Consider the following 21,973-nt stretch of genomic DNA (forward strand, 5'->3'; position numbering starts at 1 on the left):
ACATTCCTCCGCGCCAGTTGGAAACACCTAATCTTCTCCTATAATTAGGTCAGATGGGACACTTACTCTGAGCATCAAAAGAGTATTCTATGTTTTCTTGTATTCCTGAAGCCCTGTCATACAACTGTTCGCTTTTCCACAGTAACTCATTTCCGTTGCCGACTCAGAAATATGCAGCTGATTGAGAACTTTGGGATCAGTTTTGTACTTAGTAAAAGTAGAACTTGAAATTTTGGCTTAAAATACTACAGAGCTGCAAAAACTCAAAGGGACCTTATTAGTAATTCAGTAAATATATGTATGGTAGTCGCTCTACTTTCTTTGTGATGGGAACTGGTGAAAGATCTATGCAAAAATCAGGATTCCAGTTACATATAAACAGGCTGCACACCAGGCTTACCTCTGTACTCACCTGCCTGGGATCAGTTTTATGAGTAAAGCTGCATTTGAGTGATCTCGTGGATAGAAAAGTAAGCAATCGTGTCAACTTAAAATCTCTGTAATGCTAGATTGTGTTCTATCATCTACATGTATTTTTTGTGTTCTCACACATCACCTTACTCATGTAGTGAGCAGCCACATGTGGAACTGATTCTGGAAATTGTTCTCTAAATGCTTCTTGAGGCCTTGTACTGAGCAAATGTCATCTGTCTTCATCAGTGATGCCATTACTGAAGTCCCACTCTGTACATCCTATACGGTCATATCCAACCCTGTAAATCTGTGAAAAATCTCTGGAAAGAACTAAGTTTTCTTTGCTCAACTTCATCTGTTTTGACAGATCATTTCTTTCCTTTGTGAAAAAAAAAAGTTTATAGAGAAATTACCTGCTTTTGTGGTGATGAAGTTGTGCTTGGGGGAGGAATGATAACTTCTCTTGCTAAATTTTAGATGTTTTTTCAAGGAATACTGAAAGTTTACATAATCTTAAGTGCTCTTAATTCTGGGAAGACTAAGTCTATTTTAGAGGTGTTCTGTTTGTAAAGAAATGTTATGTGATATTAGCGTTCTTGAAGATTGGCTCTAATGAGGTGTCTCTTTTAATTGAAATAACAAACCCGAGAAATGTTTCTTAACTTTCAATCCAGTCTCTGAGCTTTCCTTAATTCCAGAATCAAATAGGCTGGTTAAGGTCCTTCAGTCCAGCGTCCTACATCCAGACCAACCTCCTCTTCCTTCTTGACATTTTGCCTGGATGCAGTGCCATCATTGTATTAATATCTTTGGCCAGTTTTTCTTGGGTACTGAATTGTGCCCTTGCCAGTTTTTATCTGACTGCCATGATATTTTAGTATCCTGTAGTGACAATAACACTCCAGGTGTTATGTGTGGAGGCCTTAGCACTTAAATACCTCCTGGAAAGTTAAAACAACTGCTCAGCTTCTCTTTAGTTGCAAGTATTTATCTTGTCTAGATGAGGATGTATTTTACCATGTTTCCAAAAATGGCCAAGTCAAAGGTATTTGAAGCAAGAATTAAAACTCACATATTTACTGTATATAAACAGGAGCTATTGGTACATCCAGGGACGTACATCCGTCCAGTTACTTATGCTCATCATCATCAGTTACCTATGAATATCTTAAAAATGCCTGCCTCTTTTAGTTAAGGGATTGAGTGACTTGACTATTTTTCCATCCCCACAAGCTCTCCTTCCATTTTCCTGCAGTTAGCATCCAGTTGTCCAGTGTCTCACCTAAAGCAGGTGTCAGTCAGCTTTTGTATAAATCATAAAATGGGCTAGATACCAGGTAACAGGTTTCTTGCCTTCCAGTATACAGTGGCTGAGATAGAGGCAAATAATGCATTATTCTTGGATGTTGTGTGCAGACTACTTTCTTGTGCTGAGACTGGGAGATCACTTGTCTGCCACTAATATTAGGGTACTTGCTAGTAAGATCAGCATACTACACAGCTGTTTATGTGATAAGTTCCTCTGTATATGCTTGCTCATTCCATATGTACTGCTTGTTTCCAGCATTAAATGGAGATACCTGTCTGAGAACTAGATACAGCCCAGCTTTCTTGCTTCTCTGCTCAGTTGTGCTTTCCAGCTACTTTTCTGTTGTATCTGTGCTGCTTTCGTTATAGTTCTGCATACCTGGAATGTGCTCTCTGTTTGTTGTCTTCATTCTTTTTTCTCCTTTATATTTTATGAACTACCTCTCTCATATTCTCTGTCCTGTTGCCCCAGACTTATTGCTTATCAACTTTTGAGTGACATTCTGGAAATTCCCCTACTCAGTGAAGAATCTGCAAAGAATCTGTTCCAGGAAAGTACTAATTTCTTAGGACAATATTACTATTTTTCAGTAAAAGATTTTTTTTAAGTCACTTTGCATATATACCAATAGAAAGCAGTGTTGCTGTCAGGTGTGGGCCATTTTCTAGAAAGTAAGGAAAGCATCATTAAAAACAAGTATACTCTTGAATTCTGTACTCTTGAACTTCCATGATGTTAGAGAAGGTGGAAGTTTCACTGAGGCCTTGGTTTGGGGGGATTTTTGTTTTGTTTTGGGTTTTTTTTATCTTTTCCTTGTCATGTCTTTCAATAACAAGATATGCTTATGTTCAAATCTTAGTGGAAATGATGGGCAACAGTTATTTCTGATTCTTAGTGAGTCCCAAACAGTGTTATCACTTGAATGTCCCTTATCCTTCTATTATCTATGCTGACCTAGATTAACAAGGTAAATTATTTGTCTTGATTTCATCAGTGTGTTCTTGTTGGGGTTTGGTTGGGGTTTTTTTTAATGTGCAGTTTTGTTGTGAGCTTGGGTTTTTGTTATTCTTTTATGGAGATAAGGCACTGAAGCCAGCCATTTGGTCTTTGAACATGGCTTTTTTGACCAGCGAAGACACGGCCACTGGTACACAGAAACGTTTTTGAAAATTATATTTACAAGAGTCAGGAAGAAAATAACGAGTCAGTTGCAGGAAATTCACAGCTGGTTTACGTCCCATATTTTTAATTTGCCTTATTGCTTGGTATTTAAAAGAGAAAATAAGTCTTACTTTGAAGAGGTCCATTATCTGAGAAGTTTTGAGGAGGGTTAGCTATGACACAGTGAGGAGTCTTTCCAACAAAGTTTGTTTCCCATTTAAAATTTTTGCTTCCGGTTGAACTTTTTAAACCAAGTCACAAATAATAACTGAAACTTCTTAATTTAGTGGAAGTAAATGTCTCCCACTTGTGTTTTACTTACTTGATAGCTCTTTTTACTAGTACTAGGGGGTTTTTTTGTCCTTTGTGAAGTTTGTATTAGATGTTTCTTTTGCACAGTGAACAGAAATTGTTACTGATTTCTTACTCCCTAAAATCAGTAACAGAATATCATGGAGAACCATCACACAGGTAAAGGACCTGAGCAGCATGTATGATACCATAAGTAACTTGAAGGTTCCAAGCAGGCAAAAATCAAGTTTGTATGCGTTTATCTCAGTTTTCATTTAACTGTTGATATGTTACTGTTAGCAGGTATATTTTACTTCAGTAGGTAGCGAGACAGTGTTATTCACTGCGCTACTTTCCAAAAATCTTCATAATTAATGAAATGACTTTTTCAATCTGTGGCAGTAAGTTCATTGTGTAATAAAAACCTTAGCATGTTGTCTCTATATGCACATGTGTTTCTAGGAAAGCACTTGTATTTTAGGTAGCTAAAGATCAGTACAGGTAATGTCAAGTACCTGTCACTCCTCAGTGGTCGCACAGAGCTTTGTCAGAGTACCATGAGGCTTGCACATGAGGCAGCACACCTATGCAGTGCCATGACTTTAGAAATTAATTAAGAAGAAGACTTAAGCAGCTGTCTAATGCCATCCTAAACCGGGGTGAAGACCGCAGCTGGGGATTTGTGTGGTGCTTTTTAAGCAAAATATTTACTTCTTAATAACTAAACTTCTGATTGAGGTCTGGTAGACATGCTCTGGCAAAAGGGACTGCAGCAGTTTAAGCCATTAAATTCAGCTGTCTACCAGAGATTGCCTTAAGGCAGCGGAACAGGATGTGCCTAATGTATTTTCATAATCTCTTAGTTGAAGTGTTGGTGTGGCTACACTGCAGGATAGATCAGACACCTGATCTGACCATTTTTCAGCTAGGTCGGTTGTCTGACTTAAGCGTATGGCCATACAAATGCTAGTTCCAGCTGAAGCTGGGAGAAGAATATGCAAAGGTCATCTGTAGCTATTAGTAAAAGCTACTTTGGAATTGCCCCTGGATTGTGAGCTCAATGATTAAGAGATCAAGGCACACATCTTCTTTAGACCTAATTAACACTTAGAACACTTTTGACCTAAGTTCACACTTGTGAACACTATTAAATAAAACAGAAATTTTTGTCAAGCCATCTGGAATTTCAGCTTGGAGTTGGATGTCCTGTAGAAATTAGGAAGATACTCCTTGACCTAATGAAATAATAAGTCTTTGGTATTTCTGATGAGCAGTACAGTAAGGAACTACTTTGAATACTGCTTAGAAAATGCAAGTATGTTTGAACATTAATAGGAAAATGCTCATGAATGGGAGTTTTGTGTGGCTGAATTTGGGGGTATGTTGGCTGCCATCAAAATACACAAAATGTGGAACTAAGTTTTACTACAAAAGCAACGTTGCTGTTATTCAGCCAGCTTGGGAACTAGGTGCTTAGAATGTTCTTTGGCTTCTGAAATAGTATAACTTCATTCATCATTGAGAACCATAGGTCTAAGCAAAACTTCATTAGTTTGTGTGGCAGGAGTTGTAAAATTTGAGTTTCACACTCTGTGGTTCTGAGTCAGAAATGCTGAGTCTTGGTAGCTAGAAGTTGAACAGTAGGAAAAATGCTTGTATTATATGAGTAACTTAAAATGTCAGAAGCTCTGATTCCACTTGCACCTAAACTTTAAGGATTAGCAAAATCATTCTATTGCTTGCTTATGAATGTAGGTCTTTATGGATAAATAACCTGCCTAAAAGTCTATAGGGTAAATCAGAACTCTGTTCATTCCCTTTGTCTGGTTTGTATGCCTCTAATTGCTTCAGGACACATTTTGTGTCTATATAAGAGCTGTAGCTCACTGCAGTGGATTTCATGGGGTTGCTGGTGCTGATCGCAGTTGCAAAACTGAATCACATAAGTACTGCTAAAGCAGTTGCTTAGCAGAAGATATGAGTCATGTTGACCTTGAGTATGAGATGGCCGTGAATAACAGCTTTTGCTAGAAGGAAACAAAACTGGGCAGAGGGAGGCCATCCAGCTCTGCCTTGGCTCTGTGAGTGCTGACTCCTGCTGACTCGTACCTGCCTTGCTGGTGCTGCTGGCTGGGCAGGTGCACTGTGGAGCCATGGGCAGATGGATAGCAAGAGGAGCATGAAGCAGTGGCACAGCAAAGGACTGCAAAGGCAGACAAGAAAATAGATTTTCTTTATAAATGCCTGTTCCATTTTATGCTGCCTTACTTGTGCCTGCAATGCTCTGCATAGCATTGAGTTCTTTGCAATATACAGTGCAATTAATTATCACTCTTATCAGCCTCCTAAATTAATTTTGCTGGTTTTCATGATTGCAATACTGAAAGATTTATATTTCCCCCTTACTCTTCACTAATGGCACAACTCTTCATTGCTGAATTTGCCTTCATCCATCCATGTGTTCTCCCTGTTCCTTTTCTACACATGCTGAAATTCTGTGGGCCTCAAAAAAGAAAAACGTAAATACTGGGTCTGAAGAAATAACTGGTGCTGTAAGTCTTGCCCATAAGTGCCATGGTCTTTCTCCAAACACTTCTCCCCCATCCCAGTGAATCCTGTGGATTATTTGATAGTTGAGCAATGTTTAGGGGCAGAAATGTTGCAATTCACCCTTTTAAACTAAATAAATCATAGAATAGTTAGGGTTGGAAAGGACCTTAGGATCATCAAAAGGATATATCAATTAGAATAGCATATCATATGTTCAGTACAGCAAGACTACAATATATGAGTTGCCCAAGGAAGCCTTTTACGTTTCCTCAAATGCACAGTGATGATAAAAATGCTCTGAAGAGAGTAACTTTATAAAGCTAATTTGGACATGGTATGAATGACCTGGAACTTGATGTAAAACTAAACCTGTATGCAGTTATGAAAAAAAAGGTAAGGTCAGCCAGATAAATTACACAATGCTGACCTTATTTTTTAAATGACTTTGCTAAAGGAGATGACAGATCATTTTGATCTTTATGTAATAACTAAAATTCAGCTTTTGTGTTAACAATAGGAATGCTAAGCTTTTATTTTCCCAGAGGTACTTAAAAAAAGTTTTGAAATACTTACAGAAATAGGATGAGATCAAGTAATAGAAATCTAAGCCAGGATTTTGTCATGGTTTTATTTTTGCCTCCAGACTTTAAATACTTCTAATAAAGGATGTGTTTTAAAGCATGAACTAAAAGCCTAGAGTTCACATTACTCTGTTTGGAGCTGGGAGAGGCTTGTACACTCCCATACATACTTTTGTTTAAGTATAGGAAACAATCAGTTTTATAAGGATGAAGAAATTGAAAGACCATTCTTAAAGTAACACAAGTTTAGCTTCCATTACATGCACCTTTTAGGAAATATAGTCTTAATACATTCTTTAGTCTTGTAGGAAACCTTGCTTATCTTAGGGTATTATTAAAAATTGTTCTGTGTTTCTGAATAGCTCATCTTTTTTGGTAATTCCTTTCTCTTTCAGACTCCCAGATTGACATAAATTTATTACTTGAATGAGTAATGGAATAACATTCCTTCTGTTGGGAAGTGCTGTAGTTCTGCCTCCTGAACTTCCTGAAGAAGTAGCAGTAATGCTACTTATTAATAGCTAAAAATAGTTGTAGTTTTGTACTTTTAGCAATGTTGTTGTTGAAACAAGGCTAAAAGTAGTACTAATATTAAAAAGACATATTTCACTTCATTGTACGTGCCAAAGAAGAGGCAAAATACAGTTCTTTCTCCTGGTTTAGTACAGCTCCTTTTAGTGGGGCTTCAGTGAAGTGTGATTTTCAGTTAATTTTTTTAAGCTGGCTAGTATCTGAGCTATATTTATTTTAACCATGTTACCTGAGTTCATACATTGGTGGAACTTCAGTCTCTCTCTTAGGCCTCTAAGGATTTAGAAAATACAAAGGTAACTTTCCCATTTTTCCGTTGCTTATCCCTCTGTACTGACAGTTTTTTTTTGATTCAGGTACAGAAGAGAAAATTGTGTTTTTTTTTATTTTCCTGCTGCCAGGAGCTCTTGGAAAGGGGATTTCTTTTTTCTTCTCCAGTAAAACAATGGGTTTGTTACATAAGCAAATGGCAAATGAAAATCATATGGATAAGCTTATAGAAAAGATTAAAAGGTGCCTACCATCTCATGATCTGGAAATGAGGAGTATTGCTACTATTTATTAGAACAGTGGCGAAGTAAGTGGTGATGAGCACAGGACTGGATTTACTTGGAGCAGGCAGTTGGGTGTGACGAACACAAAAGCCAGTGGTATGTTTGTGCACTTTCTACAAAGGTCTAAAACTTCTGGGTTTAGAAAACCTTCTAATACATGAAACTTAGAGTTAAAGGAATTGTAGAATAATAATACACAGGCATGGGAGTGAAGCGTATGCAGATTAGAAAAGGGAAGACAAAAGCAGGTGGTAGGGAAGCATTCAATATTTGGCACAATCTAGTGGAAAATAAAATTAACTTTTTTTTTTAATCAACTTTGAACAAGAATTGTAGAAGGTTTATTTTTTGTATATTAAAAGTCTGTGGAAATCCTTAGGGTCAGAACTAAGAATAGATGAAGACTTCTCATTTTACAAGTGAGAAATATTGAGTATTATCAAGACTGACAAGATTGGTTTTGCTTGATATAAGCTTCCCAGACACAGCCTGGAAATCACTTACTACTAATAACAAGATAGTGAATAGATTTCTTTGCCAGTCTCTACATTAACAAAGCAGAGATTTTGGGAGCCATTAATGATGCTACAGGAGAGTTGCTTGAAGGAAATGACTATTTTTCACTTGTGTAACTCATGGATTACCTATTTAAAAGTGGGTGGGGGAAGGGGAGCACTGGAAATTACACAAAATGCTGCTTATCACCACCCACCTTTAAATTTGTGTATTTTATGTTAAAACTTACTTTCATTAAGCAAGCTTTATGGATGGATTGATTCAAGTTGGTGCGCAGTCAGTTGCGTAAAAATGCATATGTAGTCTAGGTTTGTAATTTCTGAAGTGCAGCGTCTTGGTTTTGCTTAGAAACTTCAAGGGATTTGAGGAGCTCTAACATGTACATGTGGGACAAATCACTGGTTTGATCAATTAGAAATTTCAAAATGCATGCCTCAAACAGGAGTGAATGGGAACTTGCAGGTACAGACTCTAAACTTTGCTGAATAAAGCAAGCAAGGTAAAAAGGAAGCCAGGGACTAAATCAGAACAGGGGAAAAGAAACAGGAGGAAAAGTGCTAATCAGCAGAGCTTGACAGACATATCTTAGGGGTCAGAAAGTGTTATTAACAGTTCTTTGTTGGTCTTAAGAATAGACTTAGCAAAAGATATTAAAGTGAACTAGAAAAGATTTCTAAATCTATAAATATAGGTACAATGAAGTCTCTCTAATACTGGGCTTAACTGATGGAACTTTCATTATCATTAAAGGCAGTAAAATTCTTGCCTTCTCTTCAGAAACCTAACTTCATTCAAATCTTGTAGCTGGGAACAGTAAAAGCATCAATTACCTATAATTTCATTGATTTGTATCTGAAAAATGCCTTCAAATGCCTAACATGGTCTTTCTTTCTCCCACTCCTGCTGTTCTAGGAATTGGCTCTCCGTAGCCAGCTTCCAACAATGGAACAAGACGGTGGATCTCAAAATCCTGTGTCATCTCCTGGAATGTCTCAGGAACTGAGAACAATGACTACAAATAGTTCTGATCCCTTTCTTAACAGGTTTGTAGGAGTAGCTACTAGAAGGGGGGGAAAAATGATTTAAAATTCTGTTTGGTACATGTAATAGTTTATTTTGAACATCTGTGTGTGCCAAAAGCCACAGCTGTAAATGAATCTTTCCTTAAATGGCAAGTCTAGTAAAAGTTGAGGATTAAAAGCTGTCTCCTGTGGGAGGAAGTAGTCTGTTCAGACTTGTAGGAAGGTTTTTTATTCAAAGTCATAACATGTTTGCCTCTGCATAATCTGTTGACTAACAGTCATTTCAAATTACTGACTCAAAAGAATTTGTGAATAGCTTGCTATGAGATCAAATGAACTGTGAGGCACATTTAGGACTACACCTTGAGGTTCATTTTAAGGTTTCTCTATTCTCCCCTCCACTTCAGGTACTTAATTTAGCAGTTTTTTCACCCTGTTAATGTTAGGTCTGCAGATAGTGGCATGTTTCAGTTTAAATGCTGTATTATTTTGACATGGGTCTTTTCATTCAAGATTTAGCATTTTACAATATAGACCCGTCTTTTTCATATACCTTTCTTCTCAATCCTTCTGAGGTGGAGTGTTTGTTTTGTTGGAAATATGGTTCTAATTACAGCTTGCAAGTGCTTCATACTAGCCATTGCAACTTTGAAGAAACTGCTGCAGCTTGAGATAAGTCATATTTTTTTGCTTATTAGCATGCTGGAAAGAAAAGATGAAAATAGTAAGAGTTAAATCTCCAAGCCACATAAACTTGTAATTAATAGAGTAAGAATCTACAAACATTTCAGCAGTATCAAGTAGTTGCTGTTAAGTTGGAGTAGTTACATTTGTAGGTCTTCATTGGACTGTATTTTGTCAGCATTCTCAACTGATACCAACTCAGTATCCCCTACTATAAAAGAGGAAAATAATGAGAATTCATCACTACTTTTCTACATTACCTTGAAATGTTAGCTGAACTTTAGGATGCTTATTATATGTGCTCATGAAGTATAACAACATGGTTCTCTTTGATGATACATTACTATACTTGTGGAAAACCTCATAAAATTAATCTTGGTTCTTTCAATGTACTTCCATGTGTTTTGATATCAATACAGTTTAAAACCTACTCAGAAGGTAAGAAATCTGCATCATGTTAGAACTGGACTGATTTTAGAGTAGGACAAGCGTAAATATCTGCCATAATTTTAGATACTGAAAACTATTAAAATATTTATAAACCTTTTCTGCAGTTCTAAATCCCTTCTCATAGTCTTTTGAATAACTTAATGTTGCTAATGTCTCACACTTAGGTTCTGCATCTGGAAAGATGTACTGTCATTGTATGTAACTTTTCCAGGTATTGATATTCATCAGTTCAGTTTCAATTCTCCTCATTTTCTGCCTTTTCCAGGAGATTTCTTTGTCATTTTTCATACCGTATCCTTCCTGTAATTCTCAAAATTAGTAAAGTTCAGTGGAGTTGATGCAAGTGGAATCTCCTGTCATACATAAAGTTCAGAATCAGAGAAATGCTTCTTTCTGTATTTATAGGGTATATAAGAAGTTCCTGGTGAGACAGTCCTCCTAACTTTAGGTACCAAAGTTAGATATCCAAAGTGTAGATAGTTGAATTACTTTCTACTGCCTAAATAATCAGAACAGCCAAAAAATTTCTGAACAGAATTGCTACATTGGAGCAGTTTGAGTAAATATACGGTAGTGTTTTCACTGCTTCTGCCTGGGCACCTTGTCCACAGGTCCTTCCAGGAACCTGCTACAGCACAGGCTCTCAAGAGGCTGCAGCTTCCTTCAGGGCACATCCACCTGCTCTGGTGTGGGTTCCTCTATGGGCTGCAGGGGAATCTCTGCTCCAGTGCCTGGAGCACCTCCTCCCCTTCTTCCCCTTGGTGTCTGCAGGGCTGTTTCTTTCAGATTTTCTCATTCCTGTCTCCCAGATGCTGCTGCACAATGTTTTCACCCTTTAAATACATTTTTATTATCACAAAGGTACCATCACTGTCACTGATGGTCTCAGCTTTGGGCAGCAGCTGGAAGCAGCTATGTCTGATGTGGGTTCAGCTCCTGATGTCTTCTCACAGAGGCCACCACTGCAGCCCACCTGCTATAAAAACCTTGCTATGTAAACTCTACACTGGCCTACTTCCCTGCCCCATCCCAAATTTGCCATTGCAGCTTTCTTGATCTTGCTGTCTCCTTTGGCAAGAAGATGGCAATAACAAAGCGAATGCATGTAAGGCCCCATGCCATCACTGTTTTGTTAACTGTTCTGTCAACAAGATTGTTTTGAACAGGGTTTGTTTCCAGGATGGCTCTGTACCAGTCTTTGGTTTATGTTAGGGCACTCTCTTGCCATGACATGTATGACTGAACTGGTAGTAATGCAACTGTGGGAAGCAATTGAAGAATCACTAAAGGAGTTCCAACTATAGCTCCTATTTATAACAGCAGTGACCTAAAAATACACTGCAGTGGTTGATTAAACATGGGGACATTAGTAGTTAGAAATCATTTTTTATCTTTATAGAAGTGTGAAAGGGTGTGCCATTATTATTTTTACTTCTAAAATAATTTGGGAATGTCTGTGATATGCTTCCAATGGTTTTAATCTGTGGGTGGGTGTGAAAAGCTTAAAACTGCAGAACACAGGCAGTTTTTTAAAGCTACTTAAGTATGCTCTCATAGAGTTTAACTGAATCTAAATAATATGGTTTTAATTGGAAAAGACCTGGATAAAACAAAATTCAGATGTCTCACAGAGGCAAAGGCTTCAGGTTTTGGTCAGAATAGAGCATTTCTCATGACAGCGGTGTTTTCATAGCCCTTGGATTGGTTCTAAAACCAAGCATTTATTATAATAGGTACACTACCCTCATTTGTTGCTCCCTTTCTTCTGTTACAGTGGAACATATCACTCCAGAGATGAAAGCACAGACAGTGGACTTAGCATGAGCAGTTACAGTGTACCCAGAACCCCTGATGACTTCCTGAACAGTGTGGATGAGATGGATACAGGTCTGGTTTTGTGTACATCCTTAATGCGTGTTTTACAAATACACTTGCATCCATTTGCAATGAAATCAAGCATCTCTGAGAACCTGTGATGCTTTCTGCATTGTTTTACTGCCACATTCTAGTTCTGTAATGGAAATATTAGGAGATAGATATGTGAGACATATACTTGTAATTAGCTCTGTTGGGAGGGTGGGCGATTGCTTGTTACTAGTATCACTCCTGTTATAAGGAGTTTGAGTGTCCATTTGCTTTTCTAAGTAATATTGCTTGTTCAGAGCTAAGAGTAGTACCTCATCCAGTGTTGCTAATATGGCTGTAAAACAATATTTGACTCGGTATTGTCTTCTTCCTTTAAGCATAAAAATTAAACCAATATAAATTACATCAAAGATATGTAAAGACTTTGATCAGTAGGTGAAAAGGTTGAAACAAAGGACATGTACTTTGTATATCTGTGTGCAGTCATCTTTGGTTTTTCTGATGGATATTTGTGAATCACATTGCTGTATAATGCAATAGATGCAGTTGTCCTGATATGTTGTGGGTTGGGCACTTCTGGTATATGTAATACCTGTCTTGCTTTGTGTTATAACCAGGTGACAGTATCAGCCAAAGTAACATACCGTCCCATCAGAACCGTTTCCCAGACTACCTTGAAGCCATTCCAGGGACAAATGTGGACCTTGGGACACTGGAAGGAGATGGGATGAATATAGAAGGAGAAGAACTGATGCCAAGTCTGCAAGAGGCTTTAAGCTCTGACATCCTTAATGACATGGAATCTGTCTTGGCAGCCACCAAGCTAGATAAAGAGAGTTTTCTTACTTGGTTATAGGGGCCTCAGGGAGACTGAATTCTGAATCTGTGAAGGATCTAAGGAGATTAGGACATCTGTACCTGAAGCTCAGAACAAGCAAGTGTGGCACACTTGGGCTTGTGTTCAGAAAAAGTAAATGAACAAATACGCAACAAGATTCTTTTGTTTTGCTCTTCCTTGTCCATCGCTGCTGTTATATATTGCTGAATTTTTTCCACAGTTGACTCTGAAGAACAGACATCTTCTTGATCTTTTTCTATTGCTGTTGCAACTACTGTTCAAGGGGGGTGGGGAGGGACGATGAGCCTATTTGGATGACGAGTGCCATTCCTTTTGTCCTAGTGTGCACTTGCATATCATTTTATCTAAGTACTCAGATTGAGAGTTAATTTCTGCATGTCACTGCTTGTAGTTTGCTCAGCTAGTTGTCTCCTGCTGCCTGTGGCAAGTGGTAAAACGTGACATACTGGGGTGACAAGCCAAAAATGATGTATCTGGTCAAAAGAAGTCAATACTGATTTGGAGAAATGACTTAAAGGAGGGCTGAAGACTGTTTGGCATTAAGTGTTTCTACTAGTAGCTCTTTCATTAGTCACAAAGTGCTCTTGTTCATATTTTATGTTATAGTAAATCATGAGTCATTTTACATAGAAACGTATATGAACTTTGTTGCCACGTATTCTAGCCTAACTTTTGTTTGTCAGAAATAGTTTGATTATTTTTGTTAGTTGGTTTAACTGTAGCTGTAGGATGGGAAGTAATTCTAGGTGTTCTTTTTTTTTATCAGTGAAATCTAAGTTTTTTTCTGATTTCACATAGTCTTATTTAAATCTGAATTGTCTGCTTTTTTTTATACTTAAAACATGCCTATTGTAGCCTGGTAAGCTAGTGAGTACATAAACCAGTATGTTTTGCCTGTAACTTTTTTATTGTTTTAAAGGCTAGCTTTGAATGTAATCAGTAGAATTCATGACCAGTGGCTTATTTTTCATGTTTATTTGCAAGATTTTTAATTAGAGTCTGATCGCAGCAATATGAAAGTTAGAATCCTGTCATATGTACAATTCTTGTACATACTGTAAAGTAACAGAAACCATTTTAAAATGACAGATGCCATCTAATCTCTCTTCTGGTTTTCAGTTCTGATATCTGAGTTTAGATTTTCAAACCCTTACTGGGGAAAAAAAACCTATGAAAAGTTTCTCATAAATCAGCACAGAAGAAGTATGAACTATTAATACCATTCTTACGTTGCAATGAAAAGGCTAGAACACCAAAAAACAAATCCTCAAATCGTAAATGTAATAGATATCAAATTCTGTTTGGTGAAAAATAAGCCCTGGACACTATATGTAGAAGAATGTAAAGATATGTGTTAGATGGTGACGTGAGCAGGTAATGAAGTGTATATTAGTGGTAGAGCTTAGTATGGGGTAGAGGTGAAATATGAATTATCTTTATTTTAACAGGAAAAGATGTATCACTAAGTTGTTGGCAGGAGTTGACACAGTTTCCAAAGAGTATTTTTAAATGAACAAAATGAGCATGAATCAAACTTTCAGTATAAGCTATGAAGTATTGTGGGGTTTTAGGGTATTTTTCTGATGAAAAACAATGTCACCAGTTAACACCCCTATAACTAAGGGCCTGTCACCATCCTCAATATGAGCCTTTATTTTCAAGGGTGTTTAACATGACTATAAATATACTGTAATCATGAAACTTGGTTTTGAAAAAAATCTCAGCTAGCAGGGACTTCTCCTGGGGAGAGATTTTGGGGGGTTCATTGTTTTGCATTTTTTTAAGGACATTGATTATTTTTTGAGGAATGAGTCGGCAAAACAAACCCCATATTGTTATTATCATTTGGATTTTTAATGCTTCAGGAATAGATCTGATTTAGGATATTGTAAAGAATGAAAACTCTGAATCAAGTCTCATTTTAAAAACCGAAGCAGCAGAGGCAGAGAGATTTTAAATATGCTGTTATAAATATACGTTTACTACTTTATGTAAGGATTTTAGTGTTTGAAATACACAAAATTATTTGTGGCTTGTTATGGGTTACAAGCAGGTTTTAAAATACCAATTTTTCAAACATATCCACAAAAATATATTCTGCTACACCAGTAATTCAGTGATTAATAGGCCACTCATGTTGTGCAATGACACAGTAGCTCCTGAAGCAGTATAGTGTGTCCAAGGTAGGGGTTTTAATGGTATTTTTACAGTTTCATTATGAATTCTTCTCTCTTGTTCCCTTCAGGAAAGAAAAGACACTAAGTTTTTGTAACTTGAATGGTCTGACATAAAACCACAACAGCAAGGAAATTCAGAGTTGATTCAATTTCAGTTGTCTTCCACAGTTGTGTCCAGGTACAATAGCACATACGATGCACTGAGTGCAGACTCCTGACATGCTGTACCTTGCTACGACAGCAGGGAGTACAGAACAAATTTTCTTTCCTTGCTTTTGTGTGTTTGTCACAGCTTTAATATTTGAATGTTTTCTTCTCATTGTAGAAACACTAAACAGCTTATACTGTATTTGGGTAGCACTGCTTAGGGTAGATACTGACAAACTGGGAATCCTTGAACTGCTCTAACATGAATTATGTTTTGTGATACTTATTGTAAGTGATTTTAATACATTTCCGTTCTCTCATTTATTAGGAAACATACCATAGAGATGCTGTACTGTTGGCAATCAACACTAATTTGGATTTTTTTTTTTTTAATTCTGCAAATGCATTGTTTGATGAAGTGGTTAAAATCGTTTGAAATGCAAGTGTTTGGGGTAGTATTTTATACTGATGTATATATTGAAACAGAAATCATTGTAATAATTGTAATAGCTGTTAGTTATAAATACACTATATGCAGACAGATGGGGCTGTACAATACTGTGCTGTTCAACACCTGGGCAGGGCTACTGCTTGGCAACAGGTTGCAATGACAGTAAACTACACGGATCAAATATTGTACCATTCAGTGTTGGCGCTCACCAATGCAAATGGAGAAGAGATGGTTTCAACATGATTAACACTACATAGCTTTCACACAGGTGGTAAATTAGTACTAAAGTGACCTTTTCACTTACAAGCATGTTTTTTATACAGATTAACAGGTGTGCCTGTGTAAAATAATGTGTGTTCTGTATCTTGGAAAAAATACTCTCCACATTTAGAATGTTATATGTTAGAGAACTCTTAAATGCACCCTTGTCAAAAATTATATATATTAGTTACCAATGTTACTTTTAGATATGAGCATGACTGTAAGTTAGGTACTTAGTATGTTCTGTTACATTATTTTTCTTTATGTAATACTTTTTCAGTTGTTTTATTTGGTATAAATATATACTTTGTGCTTAAACGTCTTTGTTTGTTTTTAACATTCAGTAGTATGTAAAGATACTGATCTCCTTCAGTGAGATGGATGCACTGAATTGTTGGAATTCCTATTATAGTACGTCTGTTTTCATCCCCCTTGTCACTGCTTTTTAGTCACACTCCAGACCTGCAAACACTGTGCCCAGGCTCACCTAAGAGACAGGAGAGCCACTGAAGTCAGCAAAGGCTTAACACTAAAGTATACATCTCTGTGTTTGCAGTAATGAAGAGACAGTGACTCTGCTGAGCCTCATACAGCTTGTGTGAAACAATCCTTGCATATGGCACTAGAGTGAGAGCTGGGAACAGAACACCCGTTACCTACTGTAAGAAAGCATCCGCTTTTTGCAGATAATGCTTGCAATGTTCAGGATCTTCCCACATAGCAGATACATTTTTGGCTAATTTTTAAGTTTATACGATAATTTGTGGCAGACTATCAATAAAGACACTATTTTCATTTCCAAGTTTTGACTTATGTATTGTGAAATATGTAATGACATACCTTGAAAGTGTCTGAAGATTTCAGTGTAAAATAATCTTGACAGTATTCATTAATTTTAATCTTCTGTAAACCAGAAATTCTGAAAGATGTTTTCTAATGTAATGCAGTTCATGATGGCTGAAGTCATTTGCATTTTAGCAATTCAAGTCGTTACTATTCAGCACTGAAATGCCTCAGCCCTGTGAAATTCAGTGTCATTGTGTCCTTTCTTAGTTAAAGATCCAGGGCTTGATGCTTCTATCGCTTTGTGTTTTACTCCTGAGTTCATAGCTAGGTTTAGTCACTTGGATCCTTTAAACCTAACATCACACACCTTGCACCTGGTATGGTGCGCTGGAAAGCCAGTGCCTGGGCATGACAAGACTCTGATTTTACTTGCTGATACCACTTTCTTCCAATTATAAGGCAGTGACATATGGCAGTAGTTGAAGTATGAGTGACCTTCTGAGGCAGCCCTAAATTGAGGCTATTCCAGCAAAGTGGGATGTCTGGTCCGCGTGTTCCAGGTTCACTTGGCAATTCCTTTTGAAATATTCTCAAGGCTTAGTTAGAAATAAAGTATTTGTTTCAGTAAGCCAGAAATGTGCTTCCACGGAAGCTTTGAGTCTTCCCTGTGCTGATGTGCACATTATAAGCTAAAAAAAACCCAACATTTTTTACCTAGGATCATTAACAAAATAATTACTGGAGATGGGGCTATGATCTGTCTGGCACCTCCTGTTCTGGAGGCTCACTGCGAGAGAAAGTGGGGCCATCAATTTTATTTAGAGTATCAGCATCCATAGTTTATATGTCCCTGTTGAAGAGTAAAGGTGTGCTGCTTGCCCCTTATTGTCACCACTTACTGCTAACAGGAGTTACCCACACCCACTAAATTGAGATGTCATCAGAATAGGAAGACATCTGTGCAGCATGAGAACTTTGGGTTGACATGAAATGACAAATTGTCTTTAGACAATAGGGTAGAGCTTTGTACCAACCACTGTATCCAGCACTTAATGTCCCTGAGACAAAAAAGCCAGTATGATTTTCTCCAAAGAAAATAGACTGAGGAAGCATGTTGAATAAGAAATGTATGAATACCAATGCATCTGGCAAAGCTGCCTAGGGTATTTGTGGAAAACATGATTTTTATTTCTCCTGACAGGTTGTAACTGAACGCTACACATATAGGTAATTACTGACTGGTGGTATTTTCTCTATATAGGAATGAAGGTGGTCACTCGTTATAGTATTTTCTACATGAAACTGGCTTGTATTAGAACATGAGAGGCAAAATAATTTTAGTGGATTTTCCTGTTATCATATTAGCAAGTGATTTAAAAAAAAAAGGTGGGAAGAAGGTCGAGGGCAGCCCCAAGAGGCTTTTATTCGTTGTTATGCAACAACAAAATAGAGCTCCATACAAGCGATATGATGGATCTTCCTGAAATGCCATGTCTCCTTCTCCCATAGATGTTATTTCTGAACTCCTCTAGCAGGTTTGGTATAACTGTATTTACCATCTCTGAGTTTTGTTTGCCTATTATCAAAAGACTGGGACTGTAGCACCAGGTGCTGTTGGTCCCCAAAGGAGAGCAGAGTTGTTCCTCTGGAATTCAGCTGTCACCATTTAAAGTCTGTAATACAATGCAGAAGTTAGTCTGACTCCACACTTGCTGCCCAGCCACTGTTGCAGGGTGTTTATTGGCAAGCATGATGTTAGATTTCTGTTCTGGTTTGAATTCCCAGAGACTGGAAAAGTTTATCTTTCCTATCTCATTACTTTGATTCCTGTAGCCAGCTCTATCATAGCAGGGGCATTGTCCCTATGGATGGTGCTATGCTTCTAATCAGCACCTCAACCTGAGTTAACAGTGGGTTTTTTTACAGGTGCCAGTTTTATGCAGTCTTCCACTTACAGTTTCATTGTTTAGCATGCAAATACAATTGTCTCAGCACTCTTGGCTGACAAGTGACCCTTTTCAGACCTCACCAAGCAATATAACACCCATCATCCACCACTGAGGAGCGTGACCTGGAGGTTCAGCTGTAATTCTGGACTTTCAAAGTCTATAGTTGAAATGAGATACTGGTCATGCATGTGTATGACAAAATCCCAGACACATGCTTATAAGAAGCTGCACGACTTAGGTGGTAATACCTCACAGCAAGTGGCAGCAACTGTGAGATGCCTTCTGGTGAGACCAGCACCCTTCAGCCTGTGGCCTGCAGGCTGCAAGGGACCACGGATGGCTGTATAGTTCAGAAGTGTCTGGCAGAAGGATTCCTGTGTGTCAGCCATACACTTCCTTACAGGAGAGATTTGGACTGCTGCTGAGGAAAGATTTGGTGCCTGCAAAAGGCACCAATGGAGAGACTCGTTAAAGCTGCCCTGCTGCCACAGCCTGTACTGGCCAGCACCTCTACCCCGGCCCACCTGGGACTCCAACAGCTGCTTTAAAGCCCTGGGGGTTAGATCAATGTACACCACTATGTAAAACTGTGGGGGTGCAGCTTCCTTTATATCTTAACTTTGGTTTTTCAGTTAAGACATGACTCTCCTTTAGAAGGTCAGGGTCTGGTAATTATGTGGTTATGGATTCCTCAGAAGAATTAATTTGAATGTGATGAACAGCAATAGAAATAGAAATTTCTCTTTGCAGGTTAGTGGCAAGGCTGCTAGAAAACCTCTCACCCAAACAGTCCTATCGGTATCCAAGTTCCTGCCATCTCTATACTAGCCATGGCACAGAAAATAAGCTGGTTTTACATGAAAATCGATGATTGCGGTAAGACTCAGGTTCCTTACAACTGTGATCTCTGCTGGTGGAGTTTACTGTTGTGATATGTGATACGCGAAGATGATTTTGCTTTGTCATCACCTTAAAAATGAAAATACTAAAGTGTGGCGAGTCCTTCAAGCAGGAAGGAAGCAGACCTGTGCTGTTGTACAGGGGCAGAGTTTCTTAGCTGCCCTTAGAAACGTCTTCTGCCAAAGTGCAGACATCTGATGGGCTTGTTTCCTTGTGGCAACTGGCTTCACATCTACTTGCATTTTATTTTTAATGCTGTTACCGTCTAACAGATGATGACGTTTTTGAAGTGAGCACATGGGTGACAGCTAAAGGGTAAAGATGGTTTTTAAACTGCAGTCAGGTACACAGCAAGGTACTGTCCTGGAGAGAGGACTCCCACCTTGCAGTGGCACATCTGGCCTCCTTTTCTGCCTTTAAGTGTGGCATTATACCAGTTCCCAGGAGGACTATGTGGTGTGGTTTTACTTGTGTCCTGGGAGCACTGAAATGTTAATGTTTGCAAAATACTTTGAGGGTAAAGCATTATTAAAGTGCTTTCTATTAATTCATTCCCAAAATGTGTGATTTTGTGAGTCTTTTACCAAGTGGCTTCACCACAAAGGAATATGATTTTTACAATGTAGTACAAGGTATCTGATTCTACTAGGCTAAACCCACAAATAAATTACAGACAGGTAATACGTCACTGCATATCAAATGATAGCTTTCACTGGTGTGTGAGCACTCAGTAGGAAGGGTGAGCTGATTCAAGCCAGCCCTCCCTTGCTGCTCACCAGTTAACCTGAATTACCTTGTATTTGATGCACAGTTACCACTGACAAATTAATGTGCACCAGCTCTTCCTTCTCTCAAAACCTTTGTGTCCAAGTCCTAAGGTTTTTAGCTGTTTTTCAGATTGTTTTCCTTTATCTGGTCTTCTTTCTGGGAAGCCAAAGTAATCGTGTAGATTTAAAAGTACATTGATTAATTATGAGCATGGGGGGGGGGGGGGAAGTCTTGTATCATTATGCATATATAGGCACAGAGTAATGCTGCATGCATTTGTGTGTGTATATCTATATATAGACACTATATGCAAACACCTCATTTCCTGTCTAAAGACAACTCAGATTCTCATGAGCATTATATTTGTTCTAGGCTCATAAGGAAAAAAAAAACCCTAATAAAAGTGCCATCACAATTATAAAGTCTGCATGGCCATTGCTTATTTTTAAATTCTCAGGTTTTTAGGTGTGATGTAGGAACATTTCAATCAGAAAACCACAATGAAGGAGACAGAATGTGAGTGCACATGTTACTCAGCTGTGCTGCCTCTCAAGAAAGGCTGAAGTAGTAGCAGCATTGCCTCCTGTAAGTTACTTTGGCTCTGGGGGACTTGAAGGCACTTGCACACAAAACAACCTAAGCACAAAGGGGTGGGGTAAAAGAAGATGGGTTGCCAGTCACTCCCCTCCTGTGGGAGCTCATCTCTTGCTTTTGAGATGAGACAGAAAGAAAGTTGGCTTGAGCAATGTGGTCTAGTGGCAGTTGTCCCTGCCCTGGCAGGGGGATTGGAACTGGATGAGCTTTAAGGTCCCTTCCAACCCAAACCATTCTAAGATTCTGTAAGTTTACCTTCAAATTTAATGCATAATCCACACTATGCATCTTACCATATGCACATTCTGTACCTGCATAGTCATATATATGCGTATACAAAGAGCTATTTGGGTGGGTAAGGAGAGAGAACTGGTATGGTACGGAGCAAAATGTTTTCTCATGGTAGGATTAAACCCCTAATGGATACCTAATACAGCCAAGTGCCATGTTCCACTGATATACAGCGCATACTATGCTACTTGGTTGAGTTATTCTTTTTAAATAGAGATTAAGATGATTTTGGATTACTTCCCCACCCCAAAGATCCCATGACAGTTGCTGGGGTTTCTTTTGTTTTTGAAGATTTAAGCTGTCTCCATGGGTGGGCCTAGAGTGTTTTAGAATGTATTAACATGTGGATTTATTCTGCACTTGAGTATAACTCTTTCTATTCTGCAACTTTTGTTGCTAGGTATTTCTTTGTTAGAACTGTAGCACTGGAACATAAGATGACAAGCTGATGGCCAGGCATCTGAAGCTGATTCAGCGTGCTTTTGAAGTCAGAAGCCTGTGACCTTAGGTTTCGAATCAGCCTTTTGGACTGCGTGCTGTGCTTGCATAGGACCTAGTCTGCTACTGGAACAAAGAGATTTTTATATCCCATAATAGGCAAGCTGAGTGCTCTAAACGCCGCTAGCACTGACTCCAGTGGCCACTCTCTTAGGCTTTTTTTTTCCTTTCTTGTTTTCCATTGTGTTGTCTGTAAAAATGTATGCTGTACCCTCCCTGTTATTCAAATACTCAGATCTCAGCAGGGACGTTCCATTTTGTGCCGTTATAAGTATTAATACATTTGCATGTGTTTGTGAATTGTATTTTGAAATACACAAAACATGGAGGGGCTCCGAGTGTGCTGTAAGACAAGATCAGACA

General features: G+C 38.2%; 1 protein-coding gene across 8 annotated transcripts in view; it reads left to right on the top strand.

Annotated features, from left to right (window-relative positions):
* Nucleotides 1-16,626, top strand: part of YAP1 (Yes1 associated transcriptional regulator) — an 86,633-nt gene extending 70,007 nt beyond the window's left edge. For 4 of the 8 annotated variants that reach the window (XM_034072671.1, XM_034072675.1, XM_034072649.1 and 1 more), the window contains 3 exons: nt 8,820-8,950; nt 11,838-11,950; nt 12,547-16,626. In XM_034072671.1, coding sequence (XP_033928562.1) covers nt 8,820-8,950; nt 11,838-11,950; nt 12,547-12,785 — 483 coding nt within the window. In that variant the 3' untranslated portion in view covers nt 12,786-16,626. The remainder of the gene's footprint in view (nt 1-8,819; nt 8,951-11,837; nt 11,951-12,546) is intronic. The other 4 variants (XM_034072658.1, XM_034072663.1, XM_034072642.1 and 1 more) reach the window with 2 other exon arrangements.
* The last annotated feature ends 5,347 nt before the right edge of the window (nt 16,627-21,973 follow it).

This window comes from Melopsittacus undulatus, chromosome 2 (assembly GCF_012275295.1).
Source record: "Melopsittacus undulatus isolate bMelUnd1 chromosome 2, bMelUnd1.mat.Z, whole genome shotgun sequence".
Classification (NCBI taxonomy): domain Eukaryota; kingdom Metazoa; phylum Chordata; class Aves; order Psittaciformes; family Psittaculidae; genus Melopsittacus; species Melopsittacus undulatus.